Here is a 15,258-nt window from a genome sequence, read left to right as displayed (position 1 = left end):
ATTATTCAAAGGAGCTCCTTATGCATAGCTGGGAGTACTTCTCCTGAATTTGTTTTTGCTGTAAAAGAATCCTGACAAATGATGGTTAGTTAAACAAACCAGATTCATAAACCATGTTTTGAAGGCAGCTTGTTTTGAAGCTAACCATTGCTTGGTTGTAAGACAGAATCCCTGGTTCACACTAAGGTGAAGTTCTTTGAAAGTGAACTGAGCCTGGCAGAAGTCCTCCTTGCAGCAAGAGGAGAGAGGTCACATGTGGTCTTGATGCTTCACTCCCCCTTTTGGGAACTAGTCCATGTAGCCCTAAAAGAATGTTACTTGCGAATGTGGCCTTTGATTGAATTTTAGGAGGTCTCCTAAGGCAATAAAAAAATTGTTCTGTGGATAATATCTTAGTCCAGGCCAGAAAATGGAACAGACTTTAATTTGAACGCAGGTTGCAAAAGAGAAAGAGAATTCTCTTTCTGTAAACCACTTTGAGGGTTGTTGTTGTTTTACCATCAAAGTAGTATATAATTTTTAATAAATACATAAAGTAGTTACACGTAAACACCTGGATCACATTTTCTGTCCAAATGTGACCTCATTACTTAAACCATCAGCAAGCATTAGTTACTGCTGGGTTTGAAAAAAATGGAAGCGTGCTCTGAGGTTAGGGTCTTGTATTTGAGGATGAAGATGACCAGTGTTTAACTTACAGGCACTTTTTAAAGAAGGAAGTCTTCAAGAGAGTGTTGCAAAGGTTCCAGAAAGGCAGGGGTGCTGCCAGACACAGCCTCACTGACTTCTTAACCTTTTAAAAGGCTGCCTTTCTCCCACCTGTCAAAACTTCATGGATTTGCAACATGTTGCTTTCTCTCATTTTCTTGTTCTGTACCCTATCTACCATAAAAGAGGATGTAGGCTGGAGGGAGTTTATTGCCTCAGGGCCATCTCTTTCTTGCCTGCCTGCTGCCAGTTGATGCCTGTTTCCAGAGCCCTTGGAGAGATGTGCCAGGCCTCAAGTTGTTTGCTATTGCTTTGCTGCCAGCCCTTTTTAGAAATGGACAAGATCCAGTCAGGCATAGCTACTTCTTCCTACAGCAGTGTTCAAGGGTTCTTAGCCATGCGCACCTGGGGATCTTCTGAAGTCACATGGATCTTTCCCTTGTCCAGTTCTTCCTTCTCCTGGGAAGGGGGTGGGGGTGGGGAAAGGAGTTTGATTTTACCTTCTAATGACCCTTCTCCTTCTCATGGTGGAAAAAGTGAAGAGGTTTGTGCTTGTGTTTCCTGCTGAGATGTTCTTGGCATATTTGCAAGTGAATTTGGCACTCTCTTGTTCTCCTCACAGGTGCTGTTCCTATGTGGGGCGCAGAGGAGGAGGACCACAGGCCATCTCCATTGGGAAAAACTGTGACAAGTTTGGCATTGTGGTGCATGAGCTGGGCCATGTCATTGGTTTCTGGCATGAGCACACACGCCCAGACAGAGATGAGCACGTGTCCATTATCCGTGAAAACATCCAGCCAGGTAAAAGTACCCCTTTTCTCCCTGTTCTAGTCTTCTAGAGCATGAGCATGAGCAGTCCGGCATAGGATGCTTGTCTGGTGGAACATGGGAGTTCTGTCCTTAGTCCCACTGTTCTTTCTTCATCCATTCGCCACTCACCTTGCCATCTGACCAGCGTTCTTCTCTGCTGCTTTCTTGCCCCATATTGTCCTCATATATACAGTATATACTGTATCTACCTATGCACTGCTTACATATTCTCCTTCTGAGAGCACTCTGCCCAGCACATTGGAAAAAGTTAGAAAATGGCAGAGCCCGGGACAAGCTGGCAAATGTGTACCTCAAATTTCACTGCTGAACTTGTGCAGAGTCAAAAACAGTGAAGCATATAGCTGAGTCAGCATCACTGAGCAGCCTAAGCCAAGGCAGTTCTGTGTGAGCAGGAGACTTGGGAGATGCTAATACATGAGAGAGAGATATTTGCTCCATGGCCAGCTTAGCCTAGTCTGCTTTTCTCATGCTTCTACCTCCTGCTGTTTCCGCAGGGCAGGAGTATAACTTCTTGAAGATGGAGTATGAAGAGGTGGAGTCTTTGGGAGAGACGTACGATTTTGACAGCATAATGCACTATGCCAGGAACACCTTCTCCAAGTGAGAGTCCAAGATGCTATTACTTCTTACATTCATTCAGCCCATATGCATTGACACACAGGCGCAGGCGCACCTGGCTCTTCTTTCAGGTGAAGGCCACACCCTGGGGGAAAGGTTTCCTGGTTTCATTCGCAAGCCTGAGAGGGATTTTAAAGACCCACTTGGTCTGGGCATCAGAAGTTAATACCTAAGTCAACCCCTTTCATCAAGAGTAGGAAATCTATATCTGAACCATTCTCAGGAGTGACTCCAGTTGTTTGGGGGCCTAAAGTTAGTCCTTGTTCTGATGGCTCCTATCTGCCCCCCCCCCCGGCTACTCTTTCCTCTAATTGATGTCCCCAAGAACAGCCATTTGCCAGCTCTAGTGTGGATTTGCCATGTCTTGCCCCCTCAAATTTTGCAGGGGCTCCACATGTGTAATCTTCCAGGTTTTCTTAGTGCTGCTTTCTTTCTTTTTCTTACCATAGAAAGTTTGTCTCTTTTGAGATGGATGGAAGAGTACCACATTCTCCACAGGTGTAGCTGCCCCTAATAGAACTCTACTGTTTTGTTTTGTTTTTTAAAAAGGAGGTGTTTTTTCTTTTAACGCCAGTACTGTACTTGGCAGGTGAACCTCTCACAGCTCAACACACATTCACCATAAACTTTTTGGGTGGACACCATTTTATAATCTCTCTTTTAAAAAAAATCAATCTCTACATTATCATTAAAATGCTTTTCTGGCTATATTAAAAAAATATTAGTGAAACACTGCTTAAGCGAAAGAGGGTTATGGTGCTGTAACATATAATGCTAATTTTTATATATATATAAAAAGAGGAGAATCCTTCCTGGTCACAACTTCCTGAAATCTCCACCCCCAAATAACTGCTCAGGGGAACAGCATATTCCTGCTCTCCCCCCCCCCCCAGCAGCTGTGTGATATCCACTGGTGTGAAGCAGGACTAGCAGGAGGATCATACCAAAGAAGTTCAGGGTCCCCAGTAGTGTAGAAAGTCAGTTGCAGCGGAAGAACAATGATGATGAGTGCTAGAAGCCCCGTGTCTGGAAGCAGCTGCAGTCAGCTGCCTTGCCTGGTTGCAATGATTTTTCATCTTGTGTTCATGTAACTTTCAAAAAAGAAACATGCTGGCGCACATTGCAGTATATGAAGGTGTGGGGTGAGGTGGTCCTCCCACAAGATTTCGCTCTATCGGTTTCTTTTGACAACGAAAGCTTTTGAGATTGGTTCAGGTAATAAACAAACAAACAAACAAGGCATTTTTGGATGAAAGCCAGTTGACTTTTTGTGGTGAGGAAAGCGACAGGAAAATGCACCAGAAAGTGGGGGGTCACACTTGCTTAACCTGCCATTGTCTAACCTCTCCATAAGCTTTGTGCAAACAAATCGGGATGAATGTTCAGTAAACAGATTGTCTGGAAGCAACCTGGGTTGAACTGTGAGGGGACCAAGAGTGGGTGGTCTGGCCTCTGAACCAGGTGGCCTCCTTGAATGACCTCCCACAGGAAGAGAGATCTAGCTCTAGCCTCCTTCCAGTGAGTCTTGGCTAGACCACTTTAGACTGCAGGTGGAAGCTCATGTGACTGAATGCAAGAAAAACCCCACCCCAGAGAAAACCTGGTATTAAGGAGAAAGACTCTAGCCTAGCCTTCTCCCTGACAAACTTGTTTTCTGTGTGCAGGGGGGAAATAGAATTGAGGTGAAATCCTACCTGCAGCCGAAAGCAGAGGTCCAGGCAAAGGGAAGGTTTGCTGCCTCACTGAGAAATGGGCCTCTTTCTGACTCCAGTTAAAATTGGGAATTGACATCATATTATAGATATATATATGTTGGTGATATGCACGCTATTTTGTTGTTTAGCTCTCTGAAAAGCATTCCTTCCTCTGTTGCAAAAACTGGGGTGTGCATTCATTCTTTAGTATGTAGTTCTTTTAAAAAAATAAACAAATAAATAAATGTTAGAATCAGAAGCAGGGTTGCCTACTTGATGGGGCTGAGGCCTCTACAGCCCCCCCATGTCTGCTGGGATGGGGCTCAGCCCCTCCCCCATCTTGAGGGGGCAGGTGGTCACCCTGGGCTGCGGAGCATTTCCCCGGGCCAGGCAGTCTGGCCGGTGAACGTTGCCTTGGAAGGAGGCCTGCTTGGCCTCTCTTGATGGGACAGCCATCAAGCACACAACACGTCAGCCCCCAGGTCAGTGCCTGTCATCAGAAGTATAATGATTCACTCCTTGTGGCAAGGCTACCCCTCCCCTTCCATTATTCGAGAAGAGGATTTTGTGCTTCTGGCGGAGAATTGATCCTTTGGCCCTATAAAGTTTATAGCATGGCCCATGGTTGTTGTAGTCCTACACAACATCTGGAAGACCACAGGTTTCCCACCCTTGCTTTAAAACATCAGGGAAGGCCTCTAGCTTTTCTTTTCTTTTCTTTTTTAAGTCATAGGATTAGTGAATTACCATTTTCTCCCAGAGCAGGGTATGGCACCACAGACAAGATTGTGTCTCTCCCCCCCCCCCCCCCGTGCACACTCTGCACATAGTTGCTGGTTTACAAGGAGAATTATAAGGATTGGCGATAATGGTGGCCAGAGGGGAGGGAAGTGTGAAATGGGAGAAGCGGAAGAAGGAAGCAGGCTGACAGGAGAGGAAGAGGTGCAGGTGATGGTGATGGTGACACAGCCTGCAGCGTAGTGTTGTCTATGATGGGATTACTCAGAAGGAAGGCCATATGACAAGATTGTTAATCCCATCCTCCCTCTCTCTCTCTCTCTCTCTCTCTCTCTCTCTCTCTCTCTCTCTCTCTCTCTCTCTCTCTGCGCCAGGAGACCACTTTCATTCACCCTTTGTCTCTTTTCTTTGAGGCCATAGGAAGGGGAGTCCATGTGCAAGCTGCCAGGCATGCATGGAACCCTGATGTTCTGTTCTCTCCTAGTCTGGCTTCTGAATAGCACCACAGTAGGTCTTTCTAAGTCCAGGCGCAACCAGACACAGAAAAAACTGCTGAATGGGCTCCTGCATGTGCCCAGGCGAGAGCTGGAGAGCTTGGGAGAGAAAGAAACAGCTGCCTCATTATGTGGCAGGGAATGCACTGGTGCCAGAGGGCATGTGGAGGGACTGGGGGACAAGCAGCAGGGGAGGGGGGTGCTGTCAGGGGTAATGAAGAGGAAAAACTGTTGACTCAGCCACTCTGCCTTGACACACTTTAAAACGGGGATATTCCACCGCGGATCCCTGAGGAACCCCTGCTTTGCATCTTGCGTACCGTCTGGTGCCAGAGGGTCATCCTGGAGCAGCTACTGAACAAGTTCATGCTTTGCCGTAGAGGAAGGCTTGTCACGTGATGGTCCCAAGGCCAACACCAAGGCCCCTGTCAAAGAAACAGCCCTGGCAGGCTCCTAATGAGGCCTGGCAGCAGGGAGGCAGAATCCAGATTTCTCTAAGAATCAGGAGCAGGGTCAAATGTTTGCCTTAGGAAAGGCGGAAGGAGGCAGTCTACGCACAAGTGAAATGCCTGCAGCTCCCTCTGCCTCCCTCTCAGGCTTGGACCACTTCTGCCTGTTTTTCTGTGCATTGATGTCCACGTGGCTGTGCTTTTGCGCAAGTAAATGCCAGTTGTGTTTTTGATAAGTAAAATTGTGGGGAAAAGAGAGGATAATTGTGAAAAAGAGAGGATATTTCCCTCTCAGGACCCCAGGCTGAAAGTGAGCAGCCTGCTGTGCAGAATATCAGCTGTCTGGCATTAGCCTCCTGTCAGTTTGTGAATTGGGGGTAGGAAGGGTTAGTACCGTATAGGTCAGACAGCTTGATGGGCATGGACTTGGGGAATTGTATCAGGCATTAGCAGGGACGATCCTTTGTCCTCCAGGTTAACTTGAAACCATCCTCAGTAGGGAAACCTCGGTGGTACCTCGGTTTTTGAACATCTCTGTTGATGAACATTTCGGTTTTCGAACGCCGTAAACCTGGAAGTAAATGCTTCGGTTTTCAAACAGAAAATGCGGCTTCCACTAAGTGCAAGATCCTGCGGCCTAGCTGTCGGCTTTTGAGTTTTCGGTTTTTGAACATTTCAGAACTCAAACGGTCTTCCGGAACAGTTTACGTTTGAAAGCCAAGGTACCACTGTACTGCAAACAGAGCGTTGCAGTGGCCAGGGATGCTGGGAGTTGTAGTCCAACCACATCTGCAAAGCCTCCAGGCTCCCTGCCCCTGTTCCAGGCAGAGCTTGAGGGCGTTGCGGTGAAACATTTGCCTGGGGAGTCTAAATAATTCCACAGTTGGAAATACTATTGCAGGATTAGAGCTGGCAAGACCCAGGTTCAAATCTCAACTTAGCCATGAAGCCTACTGAGGCGGCCTCAGTTGACCTTTCTCAGCCTATTCTACCTCACGGGATTGTTGTGGAGATTATAAAGCCCACTGACCACTACTCCTTCCTTCTTATTCATGTGGGTACAAATAATGCTGCCATCACAGCCTTCAACGTATAACAAGGGACTCTGGGCTGAAGAGCCTTGGGGCACAGGTGGTATTTTTACCACTCCTTCCTATTGAAGGTCGTGACCCAGAAAGAGAGGAAAATACCGGAGAGGAACCACTGGCTGTGCAGGTTTGGCTTCTTGGATCATGGTCTCCACCAGTGCTATTTTTCTAGCAAAAGAGGTGCTGGAACTCACCACGAACACCTCCCTTGTTCTCTTAGAATGGCAATGGCACCTACCTGAGAGGTGCTGGAACCCACCTGAGAGATGCAGGAACTGAGTTCCTGTGAGTCCCCCCTGAAAAAAGCCTGGTCTCTGCTTCCTCGAAGAAGGACTTCTGACAAGAAATGGGCTATGCCTCATAGCAGTTGGCAAGAATGTGTTTGATAAGAGTCTCACGAACCTCATCAGCAGAGCTTTAAACTAGATCCTGAGGGGGAGGGAAAAACTTTACAGATGACAGAAAAGCACCTGGCACTGGGGATAATAGTTTCATTGAAGCACAGGAAAGTGAGGTGGTATTCTAAAGGGTACCACCTGCTAAAGGGTAAAAAACTACAAGAAGGAAGCATCTGCAGGGAATGACTCCTGGTTTCAGTTGTCTCTACACAAATATGCAGAGTATGGGAAACAAGCAAGTCGAAATGCAGCTTTTAATAGAGGATGGCAAATATGACCTAGTAGGCATTACTGAAACCTGATGGGATGAGACCCATAAGTAGGATGTGGGAATTCCTGTTCAAAAGGAATAGACCAAACCGGAAGGGAGGAGAAGTAGCATTAGCTATATGTAAATGATGTGTATACTTGTGAAGAAATCCATGACCTGGAGCATGGAAAGCAGATTGAAAATATATGGGTAAAAATTGTAGAAGAGAAGAACAACAGTGACCTTGCTGTGGGGGGTCTGCTATAGATCACCAAGCCAGACTGAAAACTTGGATGATATAGTAGTCATAGGAGACTTCAATCTCCATGATATCTGTTGGAACTCAAACTCTGCCAGGAATATAAGGTAAAGGTAAAGGGGCCCCTGACCATCAGGTCCAGTCGTGTCCAACTCTGGGGTTGCAGCGCTCATCTCGCTTTATAGGCCGAGGGAGCCGGCGTTTGTCCACAGACAGCTTCCGAGTCATGTGGCCAGCATGACTGAGCCACTTCTGGCGAATCAGAGCTGCGCACGGAAACGCTGTTTACCTTCCCGCCGGAGCGGTCCCTATTTATCTAGTTGCACTTTGGTGTGCTTTCGAACTGCTAGGTGGGCAGGAGCTGCGACCGAGCAACGGGAGCTCACCCCGTTGCAGGGATTCGAACCGCCGTCCTACTGATCAGCAAGCCCTAGACTCTGTGGCTTAACCCACAGCGCCACCTGGGTCCAGGAATGTTGTTGTTGTTGTTTAGTCGTTTTGTTGTTGTTTAGTCGTTTAGTCGTGTCCGACTCTTCGTGACCCCATGGACCATAGCACGCCAGGCACTCCTGTCTTGCACTGCCTCCCGCAGTTTGGTCAAACTCATGTTCGTAGCTTCGAGAACACTGTCCAACCATCTTGTCCTCTGACGTCCCCTTCTCCTAGTGCCCTCAATCTTTCCCAACATCAGGGTCTTTTCCAAGGATTCTTCTCTTCTCATGAGGTGGCCAAAGTATTGGAGCCTCAGCTTCACGATCTGTCCTTCCAGGGAGCACTCAGGGCTGATTTCCTTAAGAATGGATAGGTTTGATCTTCTTGCAGTCCATGGGACTCTCAAGAGTCTCCTCCAGCACCATAATTCAAAAGCATCAATTCTTCGGCGATCAGCCTTCTTTATGGTCCAGCTCTCACTTCCATACATCACTACTGGGAAAACCATAGCTTTAACTATACGGACCTTTGTCGGCAAGGTGATGTCTCTGCTTTTTAAGATGCTATCTAGGTTTGTCATTGCTTTCCTCCCAAGAAGCAGGCGTCTTTTAATTTCGTGACTGCTGTCACCATCTGCAGTGATCAAGGAGCCCAAGAAGGTAAAATCTCTCACTGCCTCCATTTCTTCCCCTTCTATTTTAGTCGTTTAGTCCTGTCCAACTCTTCGTGACCCCATGGACCATAGCACGCCAGGCACTCCTGTCTTGCACTACCTCCCGCAGTTTGGTCAAACTCATGGTCGTAGCTTCGAGAACACTGTCCAACCATCTTGTCCTCTGTCGTCCCCTTCTCCTAGTGCCCTCCATCTTTCCCAACATCAGGGTCTTTTCCAAGGATTCTTCTCTTCTCATGAGGTGGCCAAAGTATTGGAGCCTCAGCTTCACGATCTGTCCTTCCAGGGAGCACTCAGGGCTGATTTCCTTAAGAATGGATAGGTTTGATCTTCTTGCAGTCCATGGGACTCTCAAGAGTCTCCTCCAGCACCATAATTCAAAAGCATCAATTCTTCGGCGATCAGCCTTCTTTATGGTCCAGCTCTCACTTCCATACATCACTACTGGGAAAACCATAGCTTTAACTATACGGACCTTTGTCGGCAAGGTGATGTCTCTGCTTTTTAAGATGCTGTCTAGGTTTGTCATTGCTTTCCTCCCAAGAAGCAGGCGTCTTTTAATTTCGTGACTGCTGTCACCATCTGCAGTGATCAAGGAGCCCAAGAAGGTAAAATCTCTCACTGCCTCCATTTCTTCCCCTTCTATTTTAGTCGTTTAGTCCTGTCCAACTCTTCGTGACCCCATGGACCATAGCACGCCAGGCACTCCTGTCTTGCACTACCTCCCGCAGTTTGGTCAAACTCATGGTCGTAGCTTCGAGAACACTGTCCAACCATCTTGTCCTCTGTCGTCCCCTTCTCCTAGTGCCCTCCATCTTTCCCAACATCAGGGTCTTTTCCAAGGATTCTTCTCTTCTCATGAGGTGGCCAAAGTATTGGAGCCTCAGCTTCACGATCTGTCCTTCCAGGGAGCACTCAGGGCTGATTTCCTTCAGAATGGATAGGTTTGATCTTCTTGCAGTCCATGGGACTCTCAAGAGTCTCCTCCAGCACCATAATTCAAAAGCATCAATTCTTTGGCGATCAGCCTTCTTTATGGTCCAGCTCTCACTTCCATACATCACTACTGGGAAAACCATAGCTTTAACTATACGGACCTTTGTAGGCAAGGTGATGTCTCTGCTTTTTAAGATGCTGTCTAGGTTTGTCATTGCTTTTCTCCCAAGAAGCAGGCGTCTTTTAATTTCGTGACTGCTGTCACCATCTGCAGTGATCAAGGAGCCCAAGAAAGTAAAATCTCTCACTGCCTCCATTTCTTCCCCTTCTATTTGCCAGGAGGTGATGGGACCAGTGGCCATGATCTTGGTTTTTTTGATGTTGAGCTTCAGACCATATTTTGCGCTCTCCTCTTTCACCCTCATTAAAAGGTTCTTTAATTCCTCCTCGCTTTCTGCCATCAAGGTTGTGTCATCTGCATATCTGAGGTTGTTGATATTTCTTCCGGCAATCTTAATTCCGGCTTGGGATTCATCTAGTCCAGCCTTTCGCATGATGAATTCTGCATATAAGTTAAATAAGCAGGGAGACAATATACAACCTTGTCGTACTCCTTTCCCAATTTTGAACCAATCAGTTGTTCCATATCCAGTTCTAACTGTAGGAATATAAGGTCCAACAAATTCCTGCATTGCCTTGCTGACAATTTCATTTCCCAGAAGGTGGAAGAAGCAACAAGGGGATCATCTATCTTTGACCTGTCCTCACCAACGGGAAGGAACTTGAGAGGAAGTGATCATGTTCTCCTGAGTTTCATGATTCACAGGCAAGGGAAAGCTGAGTGTAGTTGAACATGCACTCTGGACTTTAAAAAGACCAATTTCAAAAGGTTTAAGGAGCTACTGGGTGAGATCCCGTGGTCAGAAATACTTGAAGAGAAGGGAGTCCAAGATGGAAGAGAGTTTCTAAAAGGAGAAATATTGAAGGCCCAAATGGAGACAAAACGAACAAGAAAGAAAAGTGGGAGGCATCTAAGGAAACCAGTGTGGCTGCATAAGGAGCTTGCAGATGAGCTGAAAGTTAAGAGGGGCATGTATAAGAAATGGAAGAAAGGGGAAATCACTAAGGAGGAGTATAGCCAACAGTTGCAGGGGGAAAGTCAGGCTGGCTAAAACTCACAAGAGAGGTTAAAAATATTTTAAAAGGTTTCTTCAGCTATGTCTGAAGCAAGAGGAAGAACAAGGAAGTGTTAGGTCCTCTGCGTGGAGAAGATGGAGAAATGCTATTGGGTGGCAGAGAGAAGGCGGAACTACTGAAGCATACTTTGCCCCTGTCTTCACCCAAAAGGAAAGTGATGCCCAACCTGGTGATAACCAGAATAAATGATGCAAGGAGGGAGATGCAGTCCAGGACCGGAAAAGAGGTGGTAAGAGAACACCCAGCTACTTTAAATGAATTCAAATCTCCAGGACCTGATGAGCGGCTTCCAAGGGTACTAAAGGAGCTTGCAGGGCCTTTGTCTACAATTTTGAGAATTCTTGGAGAACAGGTGAGGTCCCTGCAGATGTTGTCCCCCATCTTCAAGAAAAGGGGGGGAAGAAGACCTAGGTAACTACTGACCAGTAAACTTGACATCAATAGCAGGAAAGGTCCAGATAATTAAACTGTTGGTCTGTGAGCACTTAGAAAAGGATGCTGTGGTTACCAGTGCCGTAGCTACTGGGGGTGGGGGCTAGCCCTTTTTTTTGCCCTGGGTGAAACCTTCAGAGGGCACCATTGAGGCTCCCAGTCTCCCTCTGTGTGTGTTTGTGTGTATGTAGATAGATGTGTGTGGGTGTGCCAAACAGGGTCTTTGATCCAAGTGAAATAAAGCCCCTGTTGATTAGTGAGACCCAGCATGGCTTTCTCAAAAACAAGTTGTGTCAGATGAATCTCATTTCCCTTTTTAATGAAGTTACAAGCTTGTTGGATCAGGGGAATGCTGTGGACATAAGTGTATCAAGGCAATGGCAAAGGTACAAGAAAGGAGAGTCCAACAGAAAAACTTTCTGACAGTAAGAGCTGCTTGACAATGCAACAGTCTCCACTGGGAGATTGCGGACTCTCCTTCCTTGGAGCTTTGTAAGCAGAGGTTTGCATTGGAGGGGGTAGGACTAGATGACCCTTGGGGTCCCTTCCAATTCTGTGATTCTATAAAATGAAGGAGGAGAACCATGTACAGCATCTTGAGCACGTATGAGGAAGTGCAGGCTATAACAGCACTAAGGAAATAAATGACTGGTAAAAGTAAAAGCAGAGGAAAGGGTCTTGGAAAAGTTGGGCAAAGTGAATCAATATCACACCAGTTGTTTTCTAAAACTAGAACAAGCATTACTTGTAGTCATGGACAATGTTTCCGCCTCCCTTCTCTAACTACCTCTTCCCGGGGTCTCCCCTTGCCCCCTTGCCTGAAGGCAGGGCAGCTGCCCACCTCTTCACAGAGTTATGCATGAAAGATGCTCTGGCTGACTGCAGTGCCAAAGCTTAGAAACCTCCAGGCTGCTGCCTCTCCCCTCCCCCCCTTGCCAATTATTCTGCTACCAACATGAGAAGCAGGCAACGCAATGAAAAAGAGAGCTAATGGTGACCCTTCTGGCCCTCGTCAACTAGTTCCCACTGCAAACCAAATTAAATGCATAGCTTTTTGTCCCAATGGTGTGACTCTGCAGAAGGAAATTTGATGAATGAGTGGATGGATTGTAGCTCGACTCCCAGCTGAAGGGAGCTATATAGTAAACATACCTGTCATTTCCTGGTTGTTGTAGCCCAGGGGTCAGCAACCTTTTTCAGCCATGGGCCAGTCCACCATCTCTCAGACCATGTGGGGAGCCGGACTTTATTCTGGAGAAAAAATTGAACAAATTCCTATGCCCCACAAATAACCCAGAAATGCATTTTAAATAAAAGTAAAAACACACTGATTCCCAGACCATCCATGGGCTGGATTGAGAAGGTATTTGGGCTGCATCCGGCACCTGGGCCTTAGGTTGCCTACCCTGTTGTAGCCCTTTCCCCCCAAATGTCAATAGATTATTGTTCTCTGTAAAATAATTCCCCGAGTTTGGATTTCAGTAATCTTGGAGATGACATGTTAACCCTTTCCTTGGGCGTCTGATATAAGCCACATGGTTTGTCCAGGCCTGTGGCTTTGCCTCTGCTTCCCGGCCCCACATGTGAACGCAGCAGCCTTCTACTCTTGAATTCTTATCTTGGGGTATGAGCCATTTTCTTGGCAGTACCTACATTAGCTAAGAGGTTCTTCTTTCTTGAGCAAAGCTGCCTCTTTTAGGTCTGCCCAGTGGAGGAGCCTGCGTCCTTTCAGTCCTGCCAGTGGCGTGTTGAGGAGGCGTCAATAATCTCTGATTCCTGTAGCAAAGCATCTGGGCTCCTGGGAAGGGGCCAAAGGTGCTGGGCTTGCATTCTCCAGCTGCAGCTTGATGTGAGCATGCTTTTGTTACACCACAGCCCTATCGCTCATCTGATCATGCCTTTGCCTGCCATCAAATTATGCTGTTGTCTCCTGAGCCTCTTGTTGTCTCTGGATTATCCTTCGTTTTTGTTGGGCTTGTCAATTCTTTTCCCTTGGAAGGTTGGCTTGCCAAGGGAATCTTTTAAGTATGAGGATTCCTGCGTCTTCTGCAGAAGCATATGGCCCCAGGCCAGGAGGGTGTGGCCCACAAGATGTTTGCTCTTGCTCAGCATTTTTATGCTGTTCCACATGCTGAGGCTGGTCTTGCTGTCAGGGTTATCCAGGCTGGCCAGGACGTGCCTCTGGGTCTTTCTGATGGAAGGCTGTGGTGATTATTGTGCCAAAACTCTTTGCCCTGGAGCTCAGGAGTCCCTTATCCTTAGCATTGCCAACTTTTATTCTGGCAGGGCACCTGGTTCTTGCCAATGGGCTGTAGTGGGGAGTTTTCTACAGGCCTTTCTCTGTAACTGCAGTCCAGGAGTAGTGGTAGTAGTAATTATTATTATATACCACCCTTCAGCAGAAGACCACAATGCCTGTGCAACATATAAATAGAAACAATTATATAAACATAATAAAATACTAAGAATTACATAATAAAATACAGATTCTCAGTACAGCAACAGTATAAAGTATAAGGGAAAGAAAAATCAGCAGCACGGGGTCCCAAAATACAGAAGCCACAGACAAATGCAAATTCCTGGCCTCCTAAGAAGATGGCAGAGCCTCTGTGCTCTCCTGGTAGCTTCCCTTCCCTTTCCTCTCCCAGCCTCTTACCCTGGGAGAATTCAACTTCCCTGACTCTTGCTCAGGGTCCTTCTGTCCTGTCCAGGTGGGTTCAGCCTTTGCCCCCCACAATAGCATCCCAGAAGGGGAGATGCAAGCAGGGCCATCCCCTGTGCTGCCTCCCCCTTGAGATAGTATTGCCCCATCACTGGCCAGCCTGTTGGCTGCAGTCTGTCTAGCTTTCCCCTTGCCATCCCAGGGTGGGTTGAGTCCAGTTTGCCTGTTTCTAGTTACATGATCCATTAATTTAGCTATATCAGGGTTGACACGCCAGCTTTCATGGGTCCCAGGGCTTGAACCATGAACCTAAGCGAGCCAAAGAATTAAGAGGTTGCAACACCAACCAGGGGCGTCGCAATGGGCGGGGTGATGGGGGCGGTTCACCCCGGGTTCCACTTGGGGGGGGTGCCACTTGGCGCCCCCCCCCGGTGACTCCCAAGACGAGCCTCCAGCCTCCTGGTAAAAAGTCTGCTCAGTGGCACCCACCGTCGCCACGCCAAGCGGGCTTTGGGAGTTTGGAGTTGGAGGCGCGCGGCTTTAGAGTCACTGGGGGGCGGCGATACCCTGCCACTACGCCGCTGACACCAGCCACTCTGACTGAAGGCAATATGAATTTTTGGGATCAATTCAGCCCTTGCCTAGTTGATGGAGGAGTATCTTCTCTTCACTGCAGTTCTGCTTCAAGCTGCCAGCTCTAAGGATGGTCTTCTGGGACCCTGAGTTGGAGAACATTCTCTCTCTCTCTCCCTGCATTTGGTCACTGACAGCCCTGACCTGGACCTGGCATTAGCTCCCAGCCTGGTACTTTCCACAATGAGTCCAGATTTGGGGAAGCTTGTTCAGAGAAGATGCCCTCAGTGAGGTGTGTTTGGTTTTCCTTTTCCTTGAGTGGACTCTGCTTGCCCTCTGGGTCTAATCCCCATAGCCAGCCATGGGGAGAGGGAGAGGCAAAATGAAGCTGCTATTCCTTCTTGCTCCTGTCCCTGCTCATTCATTCAGAGAAGGCAGGTAAACAAGCAGTGCCTATAAATCCCACAGGCTTAAAAATGTCTCCAGGTGTGTCTGTGGGGAGTGGAACCTTGAGGCACCCAAAATGAATGGGAAGTTTTGCAATTATGACACAGGACGACCCACTGTCTACACTCTACACACAGACACTTTCTGGGCTGTGACAATAGCATTGCGGTGATGTCTGGAGAGCTGCTATCCCTGCATTATTTTTGCATTTGCCAGTCCTTTCCCTAAGAGCTTTCCCTAATCCCACCATTTTTGGAAGCACCTTCCAAGAAGAAGCCTGGTCCTTTTAAGCCTGCTTGGTGAACCAAGAGAGCAGCTGTCAGCTGGGCAACAGCAGCCTTGGTGTTTTCGTGACTCAGCTTCCAAGATTGTACACGAA

The 15,258-nt window shown here is 47.5% G+C and overlaps 1 protein-coding gene across 8 annotated transcripts in view; it reads left to right on the top strand.

The window, feature by feature from the left end:
- The window catches only part of BMP1 (bone morphogenetic protein 1), a 132,691-nt gene that overhangs the window by 65,196 nt on the left and 52,237 nt on the right, over positions 1–15,258 (top strand). For 6 of the 8 annotated variants that reach the window (XR_004693973.2, XM_035138994.2, XM_035138993.2 and 3 more), the window contains 2 exons: positions 1,331–1,509; positions 2,034–2,139. Coding sequence is in view for 7 of the 8 variants with exons in the window: in XM_035138994.2 (XP_034994885.1) it covers positions 1,331–1,509; positions 2,034–2,139 (285 nt within the window). In the remaining variant the exon portion in view is untranslated. The remainder of the gene's footprint in view (positions 1–1,330; positions 1,510–2,033; positions 2,140–15,258) is intronic. The other 2 variants (XM_035138996.2, XM_035138997.2) reach the window with 1 other exon arrangement.

The sequence above is a fragment of the Zootoca vivipara genome, chromosome 15 (assembly GCF_963506605.1).
Source record: "Zootoca vivipara chromosome 15, rZooViv1.1, whole genome shotgun sequence".
In the NCBI taxonomy this organism is placed as follows: Eukaryota; Metazoa; Chordata; class Lepidosauria; order Squamata; family Lacertidae; genus Zootoca; species Zootoca vivipara.
Note: the sequence above shows the minus strand (reverse complement) of the source record. Positions and strands in the feature narration are given on the sequence as shown.